The sequence below is a fragment of the Mesocricetus auratus genome, unplaced genomic scaffold (genome assembly GCF_017639785.1).
Source record: "Mesocricetus auratus isolate SY011 unplaced genomic scaffold, BCM_Maur_2.0 Super-Scaffold_100010, whole genome shotgun sequence".
NCBI classification, from domain to species: domain Eukaryota; kingdom Metazoa; phylum Chordata; class Mammalia; order Rodentia; family Cricetidae; genus Mesocricetus; species Mesocricetus auratus.
Genome location: NW_024429194.1, coordinates 20,375,893 through 20,399,750, shown reverse-complemented (window position 1 = coordinate 20,399,750; position 23,858 = coordinate 20,375,893). Strand labels below are relative to the sequence as shown.

General features: G+C 47.9%; 1 protein-coding gene across 10 annotated transcripts in view; it reads left to right on the top strand.

Moving 5' to 3' along the window:
• Window positions 1-23,858, top strand: part of Agap1 (ArfGAP with GTPase domain, ankyrin repeat and PH domain 1) — a 452,310-nt gene that overhangs the window by 331,829 nt on the left and 96,623 nt on the right. For 8 of the 10 annotated variants that reach the window (XM_040753059.1, XM_040753060.1, XM_005082223.4 and 5 more), the window contains one exon: window positions 15,936-16,097. The exons of the other annotated variants lie outside the window; for them this stretch is intronic. In XM_040753059.1, the coding sequence (XP_040608993.1) occupies window positions 15,936-16,097 (162 nt within the window). The remainder of the gene's footprint in view (window positions 1-15,935; window positions 16,098-23,858) is intronic. 10 annotated transcript variants of the gene reach the window in all.

Genomic DNA, 23,858 nt, shown 5'->3' with positions numbered 1-23,858 from the left:
AACCGTGCCTCATCTCCAGCTGCACCCCGTATCTATCTCCCAGATCCTATTGTTGACAGTTGAGCAAATGCAACTGGAATCCCCCAAGCATTCGAGACTGAGCATGCCCAGTGGGTTGCACTTAAGTGCCCACTTTCCATATAAAGCCTGTGAGCAGCCCTCCAAAACCAGCAAAAACTGGCCGCTGCCTGCCCCTAGTGTATGGATTATTCATTGAGTTCCTTGATGGCCACAGCATTAGGGTTCAGAGTCTCTGTTTCTGAAGACTGCAAAGTTCTGCTGGGAAAGAGAAAAGTTAATGATGTCTTTTCCCAGAAGAAGATGTCCTGGGGTCTGGAACTAGAAAGCCCACTTGAAGAGCTGAGGCTGTAGCTCAGTGAGACTGCTTGCCTCTTGTGGGTGGGGCCCTGGGTTCAGTCCCCACTGCCGCAGACGGTGAGGAATTGGATGAGAAGATGTACTCCTATTGCGTCCTTTTGTGTAGCTATGATCCAAATGAGGAGACACTAAAAATAGCCATGAAGCCGCTCCCTGGGAAAATGAGGTATTTCGCTAGTAAGGGTCTACCTGACAGTTTGGTTACATCAGTTTCTTCTCTCTCTGCTGTGATCAAATACGTGACAAAGGCAACTTAAGGAAGAGGGGGTTTGTTTTGGCTCATGGTTACGGGGTATGTCGCCTTCATGGGGGAAAGACATGTGGATGGGAGTGGAGACAGCTGGCCACATTGTACCTGCAGTGAGGAAGCAGAGACAGATGACTGCTGCTTGGTCACTTCAGGCTCAGTCCAAGACCCTCAACTCATGGGACGAAGCCATCCACATTTAGAATGTCTCTTCCCACCTCTTCCTGATGTAGAAACAGTATTACAGACTTACAGACATGTCCAGGAGTCTGTATCCTGGGTGATCCTCAGTTGTGTCAACTTGACAATATTAACCATCACGGTGAAGGTCTCTGCTGGAGTTTGAGAACTTGGAAGATATGGTGGACATATCTGTATCTGGTCCAGTTTGTAGCCCTAGTGCTGTGGGTTAATCTGGAGTAAGAAACTCCTGGCACCTGGCCCTGGTTACTGACCTGGGGAAAACTCTCTCACCTGATGGTAGCTGAGGTTCCTCCTGCTCATCAAGACCCCTTCCAGCTGTCAATCAGCAGGATCTTGGGAGGGCCCAGCTACAAGGTGTCCCTGTGTGTAGGCAGGTATGAATAGTAAGAGAAAATGGGCCTTGTGCAGAACTGGGAGCAGAGGAGGCTGGTGTATCCTGGGAATAGGGCAACCGTCAGAAACAGGGTGCAGTGTGTGCAGGCAGGTGGAGAGGGGGTCTTCCTCGGCTGGGGAGGCTTCAGGTAGTCGCTGCTTTCAACCTCACCCCGGGGGATCAAAGGCAGCCGTAGGGAAGAGGAGTGGGAATGAGGTGTGCTTTGATGGGTAGCCGTCCCAGAGCCCACCTCTGCTGCACCCCTCTTGACCCCGCTGCCAGTCACAGCAGGCTGGTCCTTTGCTTAAGGGAAAAGAAGGAAATGTCAGTTATTATGTTTTGGAACACAATCTTATCTTTTTGTTTGATTTTTTTAAAGCAATTTTCCCAAAGATCAGCCATCAGGTCTGACTGAAATGTATTGACAAAATTTTAACCATGATGAAGAAAATGCTTTAAACCCCAAGAAATCTGACCCTGATTCTTAGAACACTTTGATGGAGCCAACCCCTCTCCCTCCCTGCCTTCTTCCCTCCCTCCCTCTCTCCCTCGTCCCTCCCTCCTTTCCTTCCTTCCTTCTTTCCTTCCTAAAACAAAACCCAAATTCTAAAATCAGTGTTAGGAATAACGTGATGAAGTTGAGTAGAACAAATGAAGTCCATCCTTTTTTTTTTCTTCTGAGTGATCTGACATGAATACTAAATTGCTCATTGTTCTTTGCCAAGAGTGATATTAACCTTAGTTTTCTTTGCTATAGAAAAGTAGTTGAAACCAAATTACTGCACATGCAGGTAAGCCCTCTACCGCTGGGCTACATCCCACCACAGTCCTGGCCATTAAATGTTAGTGTTGAACTTAGGGTCTGTCTCCTGATTCATTTTTAGACTTATTTTTATTTTTTATGTGTATCTGTGTGAGGGTATGCTTCATGTGGCATCAAGAGCCCATGAAGGCCAGAAGAGAGCATCACATCCCTTAGAGGTGGGGTTCCGGGTAGTTATGAATTGCCCCATGTGGGTACTAGGAACCCAACCCAGGTCCGCTGGGAGAACAGGGAGTGCTCTGAACTGCTGAACCGTCCTCCTTTCTTACTGCTGGGTGGGAAAGACAATAGGACACATTGGTCTAGTGTTGCAGTCATTTCCAAAGATCGTGCTTCATCCAGCCACTCAGAGATGGAGGACGCTCATCTTCTCTTGGGTTCCACATTGGGTTGTGTTTGGTGTAAGCAGACCAGCACACCAAATTGTCTGTACACAATGACCTTCGTGTCCCTGTCTCTTTATTCAACTGAACGTGCTACTGCAGCATCAGAGTCAAAGCCGGGGTGGGCAGACCTGGCTGCTCCTTAGACTCCAGCCTTGGCACCTACCTGTATATAATAAACAGTCATTAGCAGACTAGCAAAATTCTAACTAAGAACAGGGAGTTCAGTGGTCATTGCAGAAGTCTACCTACTCTTTCCTCAATTTCATAGAACAGATCCTCAAACTGTAAATGGGGTGTTTGAAGTATATCTTTATCAAAACTGTTTAGGCTGGGAGTGCCAGCCTACAATCCTATGGCCAGAGAGTCTGGGAAACAGAAACTTTATTTAGTGGCTGATCGAAGAAGAGGCAGACTCCCTTGGTTAAGTACTGAGCTGAACTCAAGAAAGCCAGTAACAGAGAGGGAGGACTGATGATCAAAGGGATTAAGACTGGGCTGGTTTAACCCCCAGAAACAGCTGACCAGACAAAGGTTAACTCTTGAATCCCAGGCATTAGCCTGGGAAGCCAGCATGGGACTGATCAAGACCCCCTGAATCTGGGTGTCAGTGAAGAGGCCTAGGGAATCTATTGAGCCTTGGGCAGCAGATCAGTACCCATCCCAAGTATACACACGGACTTTGGACTCCCATAGAACAATGTGAGGTGCACACTCACCCTGAACTCTTGGGGAAGGGTCTAGGCCCTGCCCTATATGAAATGACACACTATGCACACCCCCATGGAGGGCCTCACCCTCCCTGGAGAAATGAGGGGATAACGGGGGGGGGCACGGGAGGAAGGGAGGGAATGGGAGAGGGACCTGGAACTGACTTGTGAAGCAACCTTGTTTCTTATCTAAATTTAAACTGGAAAATAAAATTTAAAAAAAAAAGAAATTCTAATTGATTAGATGTGTACATGCTATATTTGAAATAAAACACTGTGCTTCTAAGTGTTTACCAGTACTGAATGTTGACAAAAATAAAATATCCCTCAAGAATAAAAAAAAAAAACTGTTTAGGCCATCCAAAGATCGTACATGTTGAAAGCGGGTACCTTGACAAGTGACATAAGCAACGATACTTTGTTTTGTTTTTGTTTTTTGAGACAGGGTTTCTCTGTGTAGCTTTGGAGCCTGTCCTGGAACTCGATCTGTAGACCAGGCTGGCCTCGAACTCACAGAGATCCACCTGCGTCTGCCTCCCGAGTGCTGGGATTAAACGCGTGCATCACCAACCACTCCCCAACCTACTTAAACAAGGATCCTTTAAAGAGCATCCGTCCGTCACAGTGAAAAGTGGGATTGTGTTAGACTGTGAGGGCTTAACATTACAGAGTACTTCATTTATTTGTGTAGACTGGGTCTCGCTGTGGCCCAGGCTGGAACTCACCATCCTCCTGACTCAGCTTCCAGCGTATGGAGATTGCAGGCGCATGCCAGCCCATCCAGTTTCTTGTTTTGTTTTTGTATGTAACCTGTAATGTCATTTGGATTTGTTCCACTAGCTTTGCCAGTCCCGAGATGGAGCTGCCCTGCACATGTGTGTGCTCACACACTGGGGGAAGGGGTAACACAGGGTTGTCCCTGCTGTGTCAGCTTTTCTCTGTTGTTCCCACACGTGTCCTTCCTGGGTGTCATTGATACTGTGGTCCTCCAAGCGGAGCCTCACCTGCCTTGTCCCCGACCCATCACCCACCCCTGTTTCTGCAGCTATAGGGCTGTCTGTTCAGGGTCACTGTAGATGAATTCTCAGAGGAAGCAAAGCCTTCAAAGCATTCCCCACGAGCAGAGATTGAAGGGCAGGGGTATCCGGTCCCACTGGGCAGCCTCCAGCCCTTGACTGGGGCAATTGTCAAAGCCCAGGTGTGGCAGACAGGCTGGGGAGTGGAGGCTCTCTTTCAAGTGACCAGACCTTCCTTTTGAGGCACTGGACACCATGATGTTATCTCTGTCTTCTCTAGCTGCAGTATGCCACTCAACAAAGGCTAGGGAACACCATGTGGCTCCCTCTTCATGACCCACCCACTTCCTTCCTGTTTAAGAATGACACAGGAGATTTTCAGACCACATCATAGATGTTTACAAGGTGATATTTCCTTGAGTACTGGCAAGGTGATATTTCCTTCTTGAGTACGGACAAGTAGCATTTGATTTCATTTAAAAAAGAAAAACTACCATGGTGTTTTCCACACTTAGCTTTAAACATAACAAAAGTTTACATGTAACCCCCAAGGGGAAATAAATTCTAATTAATCATCATAATATGTTGGCAGTTTATTCTCCACATTTCTCTGGTTATGAAGACATGAAGATTTATCAACTGGTAGTTAGAAGCCCTGGGTTTTATGGTCTTATGTTCACCTGTGAGTCTACTGCATAGGCGTACTGAGTATCATTGTTTCTCCTGCAATTCAAAGACTTGATTTCATTCTTTACACTGCTGTTTTGCAGTGTGTGTGTGTGTGTGTGTGTGTGTGTGTGTGTGTGTGTGTGTGTGTGTGTATGCACACATGTGAAGGCCAGGGATCAAAGTTGGGTTCCTTCATCATTCTCTTTTTTATATTTCAAGACAAGGTCTCTCACTGGCCCTGGAGCTGGCCAATTTGGATCAACTGGCTGGCCCATGAGCTCTTGTAATCCTCCTGTCTCTGAACAGTGCTGAGGTTATAGACATGTACCGTCACACTCAGCTTGCATGGGTTTGGGGATCTGAACTCAGGTCCTCGTGCTTGCAAGGCAGATACTTTATTGATTGAGTCATCTCAACAGCTCCTGGTATTTTGTTTCTTTCTTATTTTTCTATTAAACACCTGTTTGGTGCTGAATGCCTTCTGTACCACATGTCACATTAAAAGAAGTTTTAAAGTAAAAGGAGGGCATCTGAAGTAATCGCTCAGTGGTTAAGAGCACTGGTTGCTCTTCCAGAGAATACAGGCTCAGTTCCCAGCACCCACATGGCAACTCACAGCCAACTATAACTCCTGCTCCAGGGAATCTGATGCTCTTTTTTTGACCTTCTCTGGCACCGGGCACACATACAGATAAAACACGCATACACATATATTGATATGAATACATAACGAGGGCAGGGAAGCACCAATACATAAGACAGCAACAGAAGACTGAGACCAAGGCAGAATTGAAGGAGAGTGCCTCCCAACCCCATGGCTACCGGAACTGAGAGGCTGCCTGTGGTCTCACTGTGGTTCACACAGCTTTAATTGTGACAGTTCTAAAATTAAATTACTCAAAAACCTCTCTAGTGGTTGCCAAAACTTTCCCTATGAAATAGTCGCTCTTTAGCACAAGAAATGTCTTGTTTTTGTTACAGCTCTGGTTGGGACATCTCGAAGTTAACTATGCAGGGTGGCGATGGTTGGGGAAAGCAGTCATAGCCTTCAGGACTAAGGGGGGCTGCACTGTACTGTTGTCACTCCTAACCACCCACCCCAGGTCTCCCCAACCCCAAGCTTCAGCAGTCATTGCTATCCCTCTAATGTAGGCTCTAAGTGTATGGATTAAACCACTCTGCAGAACATCTGGACTGCAGGTTAGAGCTCTTATTGTATTTGCTATGGATGATACAGCCTCTTGCAGAGACTGACTGGTGAGAGAGTGAGTCTGTCTGCTCATCCATCCATCCATCCATCTGGTACCTCACTGGTCACATGGCGGAAGGTTCATGTGTTACTACTTGTGTGCAGGCAGGGGTCCTGGCCCCAGCGGAAATTGAACAGGTGGCAGTGAGGCAGGTCCAGAGCAGAGTTGAGGATCACCTGTTTCACATGGGAAGAAATTAAACTGTGTGTTGTAACCACAGCAGCATAGCCAGGGTCCAGGCTGGTTTTGAACCTCCTCTTACTGCCCTTATTTTGGAACCATGTCATGTAACAGCCTAACTGTCCCTAAAGATCGCTGGTTGGAAAAGCTCTCAACTTCAAGAAACAGTTTAGTGGTGTGCATCCAATGCCCTGTATTTTCTTGGACTCATGTCTTAAAGACTGCCCTGATGTTTAAATATACAAAAGTGTTGAATCATGACTTAAAAAAAACTGTCTGAAGCCCATCCAAGCAGTGGGAAATAATCATGCCAACCAAGGCCTTATGTTCTGAAAAATAGAGAATGAATCTGATCGCTTACAGGTTTATGACATTTAACCCTGAATTGTTGGGATGAAATGTCAAAACCAGTTTTACTCCTTTTCAAACCTGGGTTTCTGCATATCAGATCGCACCATCAGAAGGTGGCAGGTGAAGAGGCAGGCTTCCAAGGAATCACCTACTTCGACCTATTTGCGTCTTCTGCAAATTACTTGTGAATTCTGCACTGTACTAGAAACTGGACATCTTCAGGACCCTGGACAGAGACATTCGGGTTCTGGCCAGCTGAAAGCAGGCTGCCTTCAGTAGCAGCTGGGGCATCATTTCTTTATTCCTGGTAACTTTTACAAAAACAGCTAAGTTTCAGAAAGGGAGCGGAATCATGCTATCAAAGAGCAATCATACATCTAATTAACTTATGGGGTTTTCTCCTAGTAGACATGCCGGGTCTCTCCCCAGCCTATTCAGCCAGGGCAGTCCTCCATGGGAAACAGACTCTTTGTAATTTAGCAGCTGTAAGCACCAAACTTGAAAAATGGTTGTGGCTGATTATGTAAAAAGAGATGAGGCTGGAAGGGAATGGGAATCTCTTGAAATGATTTCATTTCCACCTCCCAGCCCTGCTCAGCCTGCCTTTACGTCTTCCCAAGTACACTAGATTAATTTAAACTTTGTGCAGCTTGCATTCAGCTAAAAATCAACTAGAGAACAGTTTGATTTTTGACCCTTAAATATCAAATCCTGACTGGCATAGCCAATTGCTTTCCTCCATGGAACAGACTTACCCCAGCTTCCTCTGGCCTTCTGCCTCCATGATCACTGTATGGTCCTCTGAAATCGGGGAATGTTGTTTGGTGCCCATACATCCTCGTCTTGAGGGTGCATTCCCCAAAGCTTCTGGTTATGAACAAGAACCCAGAGAAACCTAGGAACCCACAGTGTGCAAGGAAACAGTGAGGTCTGGTGAAGCTGTATGTGACACAGGGAAGCCGGGGACTGAAGGAACTCACGCTGGCTGCACCAGCAGAAATACTCATCCGTCTGCCTCATCTGTGGCACGTGGTCCCAGACGGGGCAGCTACTTCCCTCTCTACCTAAACCCAGACTTAAGACCCAAGTTTGGTGCTGTACTTTGCCTTCTGTTCCTAAGGGCCCCCAGACCACTTGGGGACTCCCAGCACACATGTCTTCCCCCATCTCCCTAGACTGCAAAGTAGATTTTTTTTTGTTTGCATTTCTTACTTAATTCCTTTGTAGTGTTTAGCACAATGGCCTTTCCCTTTTCTCTTCTTTGTAGGTGAAATTCATATAACTTACTTGCCTCATTTGAAGTATAACTTAATAGTTCCTAACACCACCACAGATCTCTGTAACCGTTCCCAGGTCAACTGCAGGACATTTTCATTACCTGAGAAGAGAAACCCTGGACCCTAAATAGTGAAGCCGCTTTGTGCTCTTTTAAGAGGCTTTATAAACATATTTGTAGAGAGAGCTTCGTCTAGCTGGCCATCAGCGCTCTTAAATCCCACGTCCTCTGCAGAACCCGAGGTGTAATTGAAAGTGGCCGGGGAAGGAATTCTTCTCCCCTGGACCCTCTCTCCGCGCTGGCGCCTCCTATTGTGCGCCTTCCCTCCCCGTTTTTGTAACTCCATCTGACACTGTGTTGTCTTTTGCTTTCCCCCAACACCTGTCATCTTCCTCGCCCCCCGCCGTGTCCCGCTGCCCCTTCTGACATTGTGTACCCCTGCGTGCGCTGCCAAAGGAAGCACACAATAATGGCAGTCTCTGAAACATCTTCAGAGATGGGAGTGAAGTCAGCCTCCTCCTGCTGAAAGCTCCGTCAAAGCTCCGGGCGAGGGTTTGAACTTCACACTCACCTTTTCACAGGGACCCGGGATGTTGTGATTTCCTCCAATGGCAAAGGTGGCGGCTTCTTTATTTACCAGCCGACACATCCCTCTGAGCCTCAGAAGGGACAGAAGCCCTATTAAAGATCCAAATGAGTCTCCCATCGTTGACCCTGGATCAAAGCAAGTGGCCTTTAATTTTCTACTTCCCACAATGACTTGCTGTTGAGTTTATGGAAGGCCTTAGCCCTCGGCAGATTTCCCCCTGGCAGTGCCAAATGGCTCTGTCTTTGAAAATTCTGAATTCTTTTAATACAGGGAGGGGGAAAAAAGCTTTTGGTGATGTGTTGCACCTAACGCAGCCATGGAAGTGAGTGAGGGTACCTGTGGACCCCAGAGCGCTGTCAGCACCTGCCGTGTATGTGACACCCTTGGTCCTTTCTCTCCTCTTGTCTGTGGTTTTCTTTTCTGTCCGTGGAAACATGTGGTTCTTAGGCACACATGGTTTAAAGCAATTGTGTACTTGTGGGTGATGGCCAGCCATCTCGCCAACCGCTCATCTGCATTATAGTGGCTCTTGGGAGCAAGTTTGCATCATCCTGTCTCCCAACCACACCCTGAGGAATAGTAGGTAGAGAAATCCCTCAGGAAGCCCTCCATATCCCCCATACTGTCTGAAATGTCAACTTCCAGGGCTTTGGAAGACCCAGGGTATGACCTGGGACTCAATACTTGAGAAAGTGGCAAGTGTGATTCTTGAGTTGAGGTGTTCCCGAAGACACATCCTGGCTCCCTGCCCACAGAAGCAACGGGCTATAGGATTGAGGAGCTGTCTGTAGAAATGCCCTGTCTATGGAAATGCCCCTGGATATTAGAAACCCTCTGTATACCTGGCAGAGGCACTTCCTGAGATGAGCCCCCCACAACAGTCCATTGAGATGGGCTCAGCTAATGATTGGCTGGGCAGATAATCGGAGGAGAGTTAATTGTGAGGTTCGATATAGCATCTTGTCGGCAGAGATAAGTTGTCACGTTTTCCACTTGAGCTGAAACTAAATGATTGTAAAATAAGTTATGAGTGTCCTTGGGCCTGTCTGCCGGAATGATAGCTAAGAATACATTCCTGGCCCATCAGTCTCGAGCAGGCTGCTTGATATTTATGCGAGTGGAATGTTATTTTATTCTCCCTCTGGTCATGCTTGTCAGCTCCCCGAGTGAAAAGTGAAACTGCTTCTTTGACTCATACTTCACATGCCGGAGCTCGGAGAGACTGCAGATTGTGATCATTATTGCTCATGTTATATATTTTGGGGGGTATGTGTTGAACATTGATGCCCGATTGGGAAGAACTAATAGCCAACATTGAACGCATAGGATGGGACAGCCCTTCCTGGTTCAACAACCCATATCTGGGGGATCCCTACACCAAAGCAGATTCAAACATGGAGTAATGAAGTAGTACTGGACTTTTTTCTTAATTTGATTGCCTGCTTCACCTTGCTCCTCTCCTGTATTTAATGCCACGGACAGTAGTCTCTTGTCTTACTGCCTGGTAATTGATACAGAATGAAATGCATTCCTCATAGGCAGTCAGGAGGAGTGGTGGACCCTGAGGGTGGGGCTGAGGGACATCTTGTCAGGCTGGAGGAGCAATGGAGAGTGAGGTAGCTCAGTGTGGAAGCCTCACACACTATGACTGCTCGTATTTTAGATTGGGGGCAGGGGGATATTAAAACAGTTCCTGGGGATTCTCAAGATCTGGGAGTCAGGGCATAAATACTTATATTGCAGGTGCCTAGAAACTGGAAAGCCATCACCATGTCTGAGGCGGCTGCCTGTCTAGCCCACTCAGATCTCAAGCCAAGGTCACTTTCCCTTCCTCCTCCTGTCTCCTGTGACCAAGGGATTTGCCCCCTTTTGATGCCCATCACTGTCATCTTCCCAGTGCCTGATTACATCAGCCTTGTGTAAGTCTCACATAGGCCACAGTCGTATGCTGACGCCTGGCAGCTGCAGGTCTGTTTTCTGCCCCAGAACGCCTGGCCTAGCATTTGGTCCCTCCAGTATCTGTGTGTCTTACTCTCCCCTTAGCCTGGTGAAGAGGCCAGACTCCTAGAGGGTACCACATCCATGCCTGCCCCACTGGTAGGAAAGGAAAGCTCGATGCGGGTAGATTCCATTTCCCTGAGCCATGGTGTGTTTGGACATTGGCATATGTGGAAGATGCAGATGGAAAGATGGTAGGACCTGGTCCTCTCCTGTAGCCAGAGTTATCTCCTGCCTCGGTCTCTACATGAGCAAGAATGTTCTCTCCCCTTGGGGTCTTGTGCCCTGTGCATCCTAGGGCACACAGCAAGAGTGAACATAAAGAAAATGTCCAGGTTCCTTTCTGCCTCACTGGTTAGACCCGGAAACGCTTCCATGTCTTCCATAGTATGAGACAACTCTTACACGTTTCTCCCCATGACACAGCGGCCCCCCTGTCTTCCCATTAGTCTCAATCCCTGGGCCCTGAAGGCCCCCTCCACAGGCCACAGAATCACAGTCTATCTGTGGATGAGTCCTCTCTTACTCCTCTGTCTGTTTATCTGTGGGGTAGGCATGCCTGCTGCAGATGGGGGCCCCTTCAGCATTCTGTGCTCCATTGGCAAGGCCCAAGGAAAACAGTCTTCTATTGAAGGCATCAAGCAAGAAATTAGATAGGCATTCTTTCCAGGCTTTAGAAATCGGCTCCATGGGGACAGGGGTTCTGCCCTTTATTCTTTGACAGCTGCTAGCTCAGAGAGCATGCTCAATAAGTATAGGCTGAGTGTAAGGGAGACTCTCACTGTCAATAGATTCCATTCATGGCTGTAGTCGTTCACCTAAAAATAGCTTCCGGACGGTTGGAAACTTGCAGGGCAGTGGTGGGCACAAAAGCATGCTTGTGGTGAGTTTTTAAGGACATGGCAGAGTTGTTTGCACTCTGCTGTTCCACCAGAGACCACACGTCCCCTCCCACCTGGGCCCGCACCTCAGGCAGTCGGTTCTTCAGTAAAACTGGCAAGTGCAGGTAGCATTCACCCATAGCTGTCATCCTGGTGAAGAGGGAGAACACAGATCAGAGCCAGCCAGTGATGCTCCTGTGACAGACACTTGTCACCATGTGGAGAGAGCCAAGTCAGTGAGGCAGGGAGGGACAGTGGTTTGTGCAGACTGTGGGCCGCCTCTCACAGGCACCCTCCTTTGCTGTGTGGTTTCCTCCCTGCCTTCCCATGCAGACCTCACTGTGGCTTCCCATGGAGGGACAAGCCACAGCAGAGGCAGGAGAAACAGATGCTGCCCCTGGAGGCCTGTGCACTGAAGTGGTCCCTGTCAGGGGCACTGGTGTAGACAGCTGTGGCCAGCAGTGAGGAGGAATGCTTTAGTGAACTTTGCTTCAGAGAGCAACAGAAGTCAAGTCGTAACAAGGGAGAGTGGGCAAGGGAGGCGCTTGGTAAGAGGAAGGGTGAAATTCTGGGACCAAAGTCACTGTCTAGGCTAGAGTGGGACCCACCTCACAGGGTGAGGAGTGCCAGAGCCTGCCAGGCCTCAGGGAGTAGTGGGGTTCTTGTGTCTGAGAGAGTGTGTGTGTTGGTTCAGTCAGTTAGATGGTGGGGATTGGAGTGAGGTGAGGGATGCCGGGAGGTGGGGGGTGACAGGAGGAGCCATTGATGAACATCTAGGAGAGTGGTGAATAGACTTCTAACTGAAGTGTGAGAAGCTCAGGGCAGCAGGGGTTCTGGTACATAAGGGACCCAGGCAGAGTCATCATGATGCTGCCTCCATGACCTTAAAAGAAAATTAGATGAAGTTAGGCTTCCTGTGAGGAAAGATGGAGGGAAACTTGGGAAATTGAGTTTTCAAAGATGTTTCCAGTAGTTAACAATGTTTGGACCTGCAGCAAAGATTGGACCTTGAAGGTGAGAGATCGCTGGATGAGCTCCTGGAGTGGAGGGAGTTGGGGGGGAGGAGTAGCTTGCAAGACCCTGAAGACACCAGGGAATGAAGGCTGCTGAGGCATCAGGAAAGAAAAGGTCTGGCAGGGGGAGGAATGGGGACCAGACTTCACCTGGTGGAGTGACTTAACAAGAAGACAGAAGAGCTGTTGTGGAAATGGAAAATCCCTGACCCAGGATCTGTAGAGCAGAATATTCTGCAACGGCATAGCTTCCAAGGGGCCAGGATAAAAAAGGAGCCTCAACTTTTGTTGGAGTGTGAAGGGTGGGAGTCAGAACCCAGTAGCATGGTAGGTATATCTCCAAGAGAGCTGGCTTCCAGGGTGCACAGAGTGGAATGAGCTTTCCAAGAAGATGGTGCCCTGTAAGACAGGATGTCCAAAGGAAGAGGGACAGAACTGACGAGGGTCCCATGAGTTGGGGTGCCCTGGGCTTATAGGCCACTTCCCAATATCTGGATGTTGGGTATCTGTAGGACCACAACCCTGCTTGCTGTGGTATTCACATCTGTCTCCAGTCATTGTCACGTGGGCCTGGGAAGTACTTCTGATTGAGAAGGAACTAGATAGGCCAGCAGAGATTCTAGAAACAGAACAGAAGCACCATCCTGAAGGATGCTGGGGAGAGGGACGGTGCAGGGCAAATCAGTGCCCTGGCCTACTGGGCTCTCAGGGGAAGAAGGTGAGTGGCATTTCTTGCCAGTATTGTCACCCTCTCAAGATTGTCACTTGCCACTTCTCCATGAAAGTCAAGAGTTTCTGCCAGAATAATGGCAGTCCGTAGACACTGAGACACCTGGAGATGAGATGGTGTGCTCCCTCCTGTTAGTTTAGAAAAGGCTGTCTGTGGTAGGAAGGGAAGGAGTTTCCTGGAGACAGATACATTGGATTGTCATCCCAAGAAAGGTGAATCCTGACCCATATGCCAGTGAGTTCGAGGCCTGCCCAAGTAGAATGGGAAGATTTTCAAAAAGGTATTTGCATGCACACAGAAAACAGTGAGTTATTTGAATAGGGACAGTTCACTAAAAAGAAAAACTGAATTTTGTGCCCCTTTAGTTTTTCTTGATTATCAAAACTGTAAGTTGGGTACCTCTGGCCTTTGAGGTGTTACCTGGAAAAATAGTTTATTGTCTTCGTTTCCATTTCGTTTTGTTTCATTTCTGAGGCTGTGTCTTATGAGGTAGGCTTCACTAGCCTGGTAACAGCTGTCTGGCCTAGGGTGACCTAAACTCAGTGTTCCTCCTGCCGCAGCCTCCTGGGTTCTGGAATTGTAGGTGTATGTCACCTTGCTCCCCTTGCTCCTTGGCAAGTTCAAAGTTGCAGGACAATTGTTCGTACAACTGTTCCATTATTCCTTACAGCCTGTGGCTAGTCTACAGAGGTAAATGCCTTGCCTGAGTTCAGTGTTGTTTCTTAAAGGCCTCCATGTGTGGACAGGTGACAGTGACCACATGAACCTCTGTCCCAACCCCACCCTGCTCAGAACCATTTTCATCAACTCAGCTGTGGACATAGAGGTTTGTGTTCCAAACAACGTAGACCTGTAAGAAAGTTGTAAATAACAACAACGAGGGAAGCTTCCAGATCCACAGACAGCACTCAAGATGGTCTGTGTGCTGAGAACGCACAGACAAGAGAGGATGATGAGGTCGATACACATGTGTGGAAGTCTGTCCCATTCTCTGTGTAGTTCATGCATGTGCTGTAAGTGTCTCAGACAGATGCTGGCATATGTTGGGTGGTAGAGAGTAGTTTAATAACAATTCCCACACACACCCCCATTGAGCATTACAGGGCACTGGGGGAGAGAAGCCACAACTGCCCTGAAGAAGCTGTAGTTAGCGTTATACCACTAACAGCCTAGTGAAGAGTGTCCCGTGTCAGACCCCGGAGTGGAGATTGCCTTGGAAGCTTAGGAAAAAGGATTCCTGACACAGTCACAGAGGCCATAGAACTGGAGCAGCAGGACAGTGGGACACTCAGGCTTATTGCCCGGGAATGTGGTCAAGTAGGTTCAGTGGGTGGCTTTGCCTCCCTGTCTGATGAGTGAGCACTCCAGTGGAGGACAGGGCAGTCATGGGCCACTGTCAGTGGGCCTGGCACTGGGCAGGGGCAGGGTACATCATTTGAAATCTGGACTTGAAATACTTAAGAGCAAAAGTGCTCACCGTCAGCACTAGATAGCATTCAGAAGGGAAACTCCAGGATGATGACCATCTTGGAGTCTGGTACCCGTCTAGACTAGATGAGGACTTTGGGGAAACAGACTGTTTAAGAGTTGTCTTGTTTTGTTTTGTTGGTTTCTTGGTTTTGGTGGTGATGTTTTGTTGGTTGGGTGGTTGGGTGGTTGGTTGGGTTTTGTTGTTTTAGCAAGACTGGGTCTTACTATGTAGTTCTAGAACTCTCAGATACTCCTACCTCTGCCTCCTAAGTGCTGGGATAATAGTGTGTGCCACTGTGCCCAGCCAGGGACCACTGTTTTCATTTAAACCATTACCCTCACCACCACCCCTGGAGCCAGCCTGCCAAACCACAAGCTGGAGTGGGACTCAGGGCTGCTGGCTCTCCCTGTGGTACCGATCCCCTTGGGAGAGTAATCAGCTGCATGAGCTGGAAATCCTGGAGCCTGGGAGAAGTGATGGACAGAAGGTGGTGGGTACCCGTCGTCAGCACGGATCTCAGGGTGGTTTGCCCATGACGGATCCCCAGCTTTTGGGGTGGCAGTATTCGGAAAGCAGGAGCCACGCAGATACGAGTCAATTACAAGACTCCCGATTCACGACAAAGGGACTCTAAAAACTCAGGGAGTGGGGAGGTGCACCACCCATGCTCCTCTGTCCCCCGCACAGTGTACTAATCTGATTCTTCCCAGTCTTTTTGTTGAAGACAAAGGAAATAATCAATTGAGTTTTATTTAAAGCAAAACACTGTCTATTGGCCCTGAAGCCTCTCTGCAGAGCCTGAGGGACTCGTCAGCCTGCTGCTATACCGTATTGACTGGAGACACTCCTGCAGGCTGCTGCTGAGAGTTGTGGCCTGTTGTACCTACCACCTCTGGCCGATCCCAGGTGAAGTCACAGCCCTGTGGAGCACTGCCAGGAGAAGGTGGTCAGGGAGCGTTCACCCTCCGTGTGCAGCTTCACACCCACTCAGAACAAGTCTTTCCTTGTGGTTTGTACGTGTCAGTATCTTGTCCCTGGTACATCAGGGTCAGTAAGGGAATAAAAGGGGACCTCCAGGATCTAAAGTTCACTATCCTGCTATCCCTGATGTCATGTGTGTGAGCCTGAGGCTCTAAGAGCTGGAAACAGAGGACTTCCAGCGCCTGCTGTGGGCTGGGAGGTGCACATGGCAAATGTGCCTAGATCTGTTCCCTGGCGAAGCCCTGGGCCTCGTACCCAGCCGCCTTGTGCACAGGCGTCTCGGGAAAGATGGCGGGATGATCTCATGTGTCACTGCTGGAGGACATTGTTTGAGTGGGCTTTGCCTCCTTTTCAGTGCTCTGTGCTGTGAGCTCACCTTTGCTTTCTTTTGCCTTTTCTGGTTCGGTTGCAGACACGGGGCTGGGTGACTCGGTGTGTTCCAGCCCAAGTATCTCCAGCAGCACCAGCCCCAAGCTTGACCCACCCCCCTCCCCCCACGCCAACAGAAAGAAGCACCGGAGGAAGAAAAGTACCAGCAACTTCAAGGCTGACGGGCTCTCGGGCACTGCTGAAGGTAAGGGTCCCCAGGCTCCCAGGGTGAGTGTCTATACTGTGGAAATGGCCTTGCTTTTCCAAGTCCGCTGTTTGCCTGATGGCCAGATGTGGACTTTCTGAAGTGGCTCCTGCAATTAAATGTAGATGTTTTTATTCCATTCATGCATGTGGAGATATGTGCATACATACACATATGCGCGCGCGTGCGAGCACACACACACACACACACAATATGGGAGGTATGCAGCTAAACTTCAGAAATCTCAAAACCAAAACTTCAAACACTGTTGTATTAACACCAAGTTTTGTTAGTGAGATAGCAGAGTTCTCTCTGGAGCAGATGTTTCCACTCCCAGAGACTGCCCTGTTCTTCAACTGCTTTCTCTTTCCTCGTCTGCCAAGCTTTTTTTTGAACATTCTCCTGGTTTGTCCACAACTGTGGATTGCAAGGTGCTAACTCCCAATAGAGAAAGAATTTGTGAACCCACAGCACATAGAAGCAACGAGGACCAGTGGGGCTCAGTAAGGTGTCCCAACATTTGTGAGGAGGCTCCATGTATAAAGATATATAGAATATTCAGATCTATAAATAGTAAATGATAGTATATTTAAAAACTTCTTTTGCATACGTATATTTTTCACCATTTATTAAAGACAGAAGTGGGGCTGGAGTGATGGCTTAGTTGCTCTTAGCACTTGCTGCTCTGAGGACCAGAGTTCTGTTCCCAACACCCATGTTAGATGACTAACAACCACCTGCCACACCAGCTCCAAGGACTCCAGTGCCCTCTTCTGGCCTCCAAGGGCACTGCATATGCATAGCATGTACACACACACACACACACACACACACACACACACGCATTTTTAGGAGACAAGAGCATATCTGCATGCCCATGGGATAGATGCTTCTCTATTTTTGTAAGGAATTAAATCTTGTCTGGGTGTCAGATACCACAAGACACAGAGCATCTTTAGCATTTTTCAGACTTCATAGATATTTTGATTTTTATTATCATCAGAGCTGGGAATGCCACTTTGCATAAATCCTAGAGGGACAGGTGTTAGTTCAACCATGGTAGCCAGAAGTCAAGGGAGTCCCTTACCCTCCTCATCTCCTCCACCCTGTCCTCAGTATAAGTGTACTGAGCCCCAGAGCTGCTGACCTTGCATGTCTGCTCTAGGGGCCTCTTGCACAGCCCTGAAGAAGGCAGCCCATAGTCCTCTGTCACAAGTGCCACAAACCAGAAGCCTCGGAGAGCTAAGGGATAGGTTGTCCATATGAATTGAGCCCCAGGACTCTCTGGATGCCATGACAAGAGCTGCTCTGTAAACTTCCTGGGATGTTTCCCTCTGCAATTTCTGCAATCCGAAATGCAGACTGAAAGTCTGTGTCAGTGTTTGCATTGCTTCAGCTTCAGAAATAGTGCCTGAATGACAGCTTAGTGTGGCAGAAACAACCACGCTGGCTCCCTTGGGCTTGTCTTCCTTGGGGATGAACACCAGTGCAGTCTACACCACGCGACAGAAGATGCCTTGCCATGCCTAAGTAAAACAGCTGTTATGAATTTAATACTGACACATGCGTGTGCAGATGCTGTGTTGAAACCTGTTGATTGTATGGCAACCTAAAATTCAATAATGAAATTAATCAAATAAGTATAATAAACTACAGAAGCAGCAACTGTAACTTTAAAAAAATATATTTGTATTTGGGGCTCCAGCATGGTAATTTGGCAATCGTATCTAGGGATTAACAGTGGATTTTGGGAGAGGAATCCCCTCCCTAGGCTCTGGAGTACCTATGGACATCAAAGTAATCCTAAAGTATGGAGATTATGTAGTACCCTCCCCATCCCCCACCCTGCTCTGTGAAGACTTGTCCAAAGTCCAGACAATGGACTCATCCTGTCCCATCGAGTGCCGATTCCTTTAACACATGTCCCTGAGAATGGTGAGCACATATCCAAATGTCTCTATACCCTAGACCTGAGCCTACCTGGCATGGCCACTCCAGCAGACAGGAGCCCAGGAGCGTAAGTGCTGCCATTGGGCTTGGACAGCATCCACATGTCAGGAATCTCCCACAGCTTGGATTTGTTCTTGTCACCTACATGGCTCCTGTAAACCCCTCTCTCTCTCTCTCTCTCTCTCTCTCTCTCTCTCTCTCTCTCTCTCTCTCTCTCTCTCTCTCTCTCTCTCTCTCTCTCTCTCACACACACACACACACACATACTCACTCACAAATCTTAGATACTCTTCCTCAGAAAGTTAGCATCCTGTCAGGAGGAAATACAGGCAGGGTCTTTTGTGGTGACTGTTTCTTACGGTTTCTTGTTCAAAACCACTTAGAGATTTTTTTAAAATTATTTATGTTGACTAAAGCATTGGGTAAAAGGACATTTGCCGTAGGTAGCACAATCGAAGCCACCATCCTTTCTCCTTAACACTCAACTTCCCACTCAAGTTCACATGGCTTCATTCTCTGCACCTGCACCAGCACCAACACCAACTCCAGACACCAGTGGTGGTCTAGATCATCACCTTGTTGGCAAGGACTGCACTGAGAAAATTGGTTGTATCATTTAGATCTGGTATTCGTGGACCAATGAGGAGCCTAGAAGGGTGGGAATGGAACTGAACCTTGCCATGGACCCCTGGTAACCTAGAGAATAGGAATAGGGCATGCACAGTTGATGGAGGAGGACTAGTGCTAGGTGGCCCTGACTAGTAGAGACAGTGTCAGTGCATGGAATCCTCAAGGAGATGACTTTGAGTTAGAAGGAAGCTAAGAGACGGAAGACACTGCAGTGAGGCGCAGGGTTGGTCAGGCCACAGTTAAGGACTATGGTTTCTGAAAGAGTGCTAGTACTGTTCCCAGACACAGGTGTGTATCTGGGAAAGCTTGGGGCACTGTGGATTCTCTAGGTCTCTAGCCACTTAACCATGGGCATTGTCTTTGAATTTCGACACCTTCTGGATTCCTTCCTAACTGACGTCCAACAAACGGGGAGATCATGTATCCCCGATGAAAGGGAGCCGCAGCCCGGGAGCCCTGCTTTGTGGCCCCAAGTCTGGTGTTCTCCTTAGTTTTACAACGCTGGTGCACGTTTGCATTAAGTGCTAATTTCCCTGTTTCCCCAGCGAAGAGGCTGAAGTAGAGAGGTTAAGTGGCTCTCTTGTCTAGGGTCAGATGGCTGGTAGCTGACAGAACTGTCTCTTGATTCTCTGCCTTAGACTCTTTCCACCAGGCGGAAAGCAAGGCTTTGAGGTATGTGAAACAGCTTTTGAATCTAGGAGTGGAGCATACTGAAAAGCCTCCTTGAATTTCTCCAATTCCCCCAGAAAGACACTGGCTTTCATATAGGTCTGAACATCTAGAAGTTGTGTGGCAAAGATCTTTTTTAAAAAATGCAGGACCCGTCTCAATGTACCCAATCTTATTATACAAGAGGGTCTGCAGAATTCCTGGTGTTGCCCCCACAACCTCCCCCAAGTTCACAGTGCTTTGTGTGACCAAGGATTTATTTCATCCTTCTCATCTCGTTCCTTCCATGCCTTCTGGGTCTTTACTGAACCACTGAGTGGTTGATCTTGAGTGGCTACTAAAGGATTATCCTAGACAAGGTAAGTCACTCACAGGCCTCTCTGCTACAGTAGGAAATGAATTGCTCATCCCAGCTGCTTCTCACCAAGCAAGCAGGTGAGGCCCAAGATGTTGACAAATCCCATTAACTCTAAAGTTGCAAAAGTCACCTTCAGCTTGGTTTTCCTTCATTCACTCAGAGAAGTCCCTGAAATTATGAATCATGTCTCTTTTATCCCCCATCAAGTATTAAGCCACCACTATGGGGAAATACAATGAATTTGGCACCATTAGAAACACTGCGAATTAAAACCCAGGTCTGCTTTCTCCCCCAGGAGTTCAGAAACTTAGTATATCACAAACATGTACTATAAATGGCACGTCCCTAGGGTGGCAGAGCAACGCTCAGGAATGGTGTGGACAGTTAGAGGCATAGCCACATGCCTAGGTTAAGTGTGAAGGAAAGCTCACTTGGCCTATGTAGAACTTAGTGTTGGATTTAGTACACTATGGCTGTTAATAGAGCTTGGAAAGAAACCACTCCTTCCTACATACTTCAGCTTGGTCATCTTGGAGCTTTAGAAGGCGCTTTGCAGAGAGCATGGATGGTATGCGGTTGCCTTCCCTCTTTATGATTATCAGCAAGTAGCCTTTAGGCACAGGACAGCTCTTAGGTAGTCTCTGGCCATTTTGACTGTGGTGATTGCCATGCTCTGGGAGTCAGGGGTAAGCTGGCGGTCCTACCTATCATGATCAGGTAGTCACTTGTGTTATGAGAGTGTAACAAGCTTGTGGATGTCTTATTACAGTGATGTGCATGACACACACATGACTGACAGCAGTCAGGACTCAGGGTCTCTTGTGCATATGACGTCATCCCTCTCTCCCTATGCTTTCATACTTAATTTTGGTCATTTAAAAGTGCCAGGAGGGGAGAGGGTAGGGGTATTCATGAGAGGTGACCATGCAGGTCTTGCATGCTGTCATTTGTCACTCAGTTTCCTTTCTCTGACCCTTGTGAACACTTCACCAGCCCTCTGTATGTCTACTTGTTCTAATTTTGGCAGCATGCCTGAAAGGAAAGAGATTGTGATGTCAGCATCATCAACAGCGTGGAGATCGCATAATCAGCAGTCATTTTCTTGCCTGGAACCCAGAACTTTCCCTATTGTGGAGATGAGGCAGAAGGTCAGATCCTGAGTCATTGAGTTGTACAGAAAATGTCAAAAACCAAGGATCCCATCCTCCCAAAGATAACACAGAAAGAAGTATAGTGGTTTTGACTCTCTGCCCAAGGCTGCCAGAAGGTGCCAGAGTCTCACCACTCTTAAGCTGTGGGTTCTAGGAGAGACCAAGGGCCCTGACGGACTTGATACCCACACACAGGACTGGCTTTTCAAAGAGTCCTCTGGCAGTCACTCCAGCTTCCCAGAGAACAAACCGCTGAAACTGAGTAGGGCTGAGCTTGCTCTAGACATTGACATTGGACATTGGACACAGTTGACTCAAAAGCCATCCTGCGGGGTACAGTCTGGCCATCACAAACACACACAAGCTGTAAGTGCTCTCAGATCCTTTGTGGAAGTCAGCAGGTTGGAAGTAAACAATGATGAATCGATTACAGCAGGGGAAGCCAGAATAGAGGATTCCCACCATGACAAACCTGCCAATAGGAAAGGGGTTTTTTGGTCCTTTTGTAAGTCCGCACAAACTAACAGGGTTAGCTTCAGGACCATGAAAGTGCATTGAGCACCTACTGGATGCCAAGTGCTGTGCTTGATACTGAACGGGAAACGAGATGAGGGGAACAGTGATGGAGACAGTAGAAGGCAAGGGCTGCTGTGCTACTGATACCCAAACATCCTGGTTGCCTGGGAGACTCCAAAGGGACACAGTATCCCCATCGCCTTTGATGGAGTATGGAATGTCTGCTCTCCTAAGGCGTAAATGTAGGGGAATTCTATTAAGTGAAAATGAGACCAGTCCTATGGTGAGGTGGCTTAGAGCCCTTCCAGTGTCCTCGGAAGACTGCAGTATGACAGGGCAAGTGGTCAGTTCAAGCTCCCTGTCCCAGCTGTACAAAAGAATAAACTCATCCTTGACAAACACAAGTTGCAAGACTCCACTTTGGAATCCAGATATACAACAGACCTCCACACCTAGCCGTTGCCTGTACTTGGAAGTGCTCTTCCTCTCTGAGAGACAGCCCCACATCCGTCTAAAGAACCAGTGATAATACATTTTCCTCTGCCCAGCTGGGTGCCCCTGGGTCTGCTGACATTCCACAGTCCTCAAGTGCTGTGGCTGTCACTTCATTCAGTGACCATGGTCACATCGAGGGGAGAAGCAGTGCTGGTCCCCATGATGGTACCCCTCTGCTTACCACTTTCTCCCTAGTCTAATTTGTCACCTACTTTCTGCACCGCATCTTGCCCTGCTTCATAAGCTCTTCGCCCAGGTCAGCGATGTTTGAACAGTTCGTGATGGCCCCTTCCCAAGTCATGGGACTTTTTGTCAAGATACATCCTCAGATACCAACAAAGCCACAGAAGGGCTACTGCTGCCCTGAGCCATATCATCTCTGTGGGTAGTCAGGGATGAGGGGGTCCTTCTGTTCTACAGATGCAGACAGAGGTTCAGTACCGCAGTGATGAGCCTCAGACACAAATGGAGGCTGTGTCCGAGGCTCTGTTAGGTCCCTGGATCAGGATAGGCTATGGTTGGCTTTGTACCTGGTTATTCATTTGGGCATAGACCTTAGAGTAGTGGTTCTCAACCTTCCTAATGCTGCAAAATACAGTTGGTCATGTTGTAGTGACCCCCAACCATAAATTATTTTCGTAACTGTAATTTTGCTGTTATGAATCAATGTAATTATTTGTGTAATGTAAATATCTGAGGTCTTAGGCAACCCCTGTGAAAGTGTCATTTGAACCCCAAAGGGGTTAGCAACCCATAGGTTGAGAACCTCTGCCCTAGAGGTACACCCCCACCCCACCACCCCACCATCCTATCTGCTTGGGTTTCTTGGCAGCACAGCCAAGCTCAGTAGGGCCCTACCCTCTCTGCTCTTGACTTGCTCTTGCGACTAGGAAATGGGTCTCTTCCTGGCTTGTGTGCAAACATTTCTCTTTCTCATATGTGTTTGCCCTCTCAGATATGGTCAAAGTAAAGGCCCAGTTCACTGCCCAGCTACTTTGCAGGCAGTTAGAACCTACAGGATTAGACACCAACTGACTTATGGGGGTATTCTCTCTTGCAGTTTCTTCGGAAACAAAACCAGTTTTTGTGTTCGGGATAATCCTTGTTCTTTTTGTTGTTTTGGGTGAAGGGAGTGAGCATTTCAAGGTCAATTGGAAGTTAGCAGAAGGCAGGGAGTGATTGTTTGGGCCCTCTGCCATTCATAGGAGTCTTGCTTTGCTGATTCAGGTATTTATCAGAGACCTGGGTGCCCTACTCCACGTCTGATCATGATGACCTCCTCCTGTTTCATTGAGATGTCTTACTTGTGCTTTAGAGAAAGCATGGTTCAGAGTGAGCCATAAGTTAGTTTGGCACACTTTGCAACTATTTTCCTGCCTTTCAACTCACTACTCTCTTTTCTCAAACAATAAGCACCAGGTATGATGCCATAGGTGTATCTCCCGTGAAAGAAGGGAGGACAGTCAAAACTTCAGCAGTAGGCATTGCCATGCACACACACACAGCTTAACTGGGGCTTCTTCAGTATGCAGGATACGGAGAAAATTGGCCATTTGTCTGTGGGGTAATGGGCTTTGTGCAATATGAAAATCTATCAAATGGTTACATTCAATGACTTTATATCAGAGTTCATGAAGAGCGCCTACTGCACACAGTTTAATTCTATTTAATTTTTTAAGGGGGGAAAAAGCAAAGGGAAATGTTTTAGTTTCTCTTAAGCTGATTTCTCTCTGCTTCTTCTTAAAAGTGCCTTTCTAGTTACCACACAGTGATGTGATCATTATCTGCCACCTCGTCGCCCTGCTGCCTCTGCATGCAGTAAAATACAAAAAGAGAGAGAGAGAGAAACCAGGGGAGCTTGTGAAGTATGACTCCCCATCCCAAGACTCATTGCCCACGATTCGTACCGCTTGACAGTAATGATCTTATTACAGCACTGTGGACCTTGAAGAGATTTCGCGAGGAGAGTGAAAGGACGGAGGCTCGTGTAAT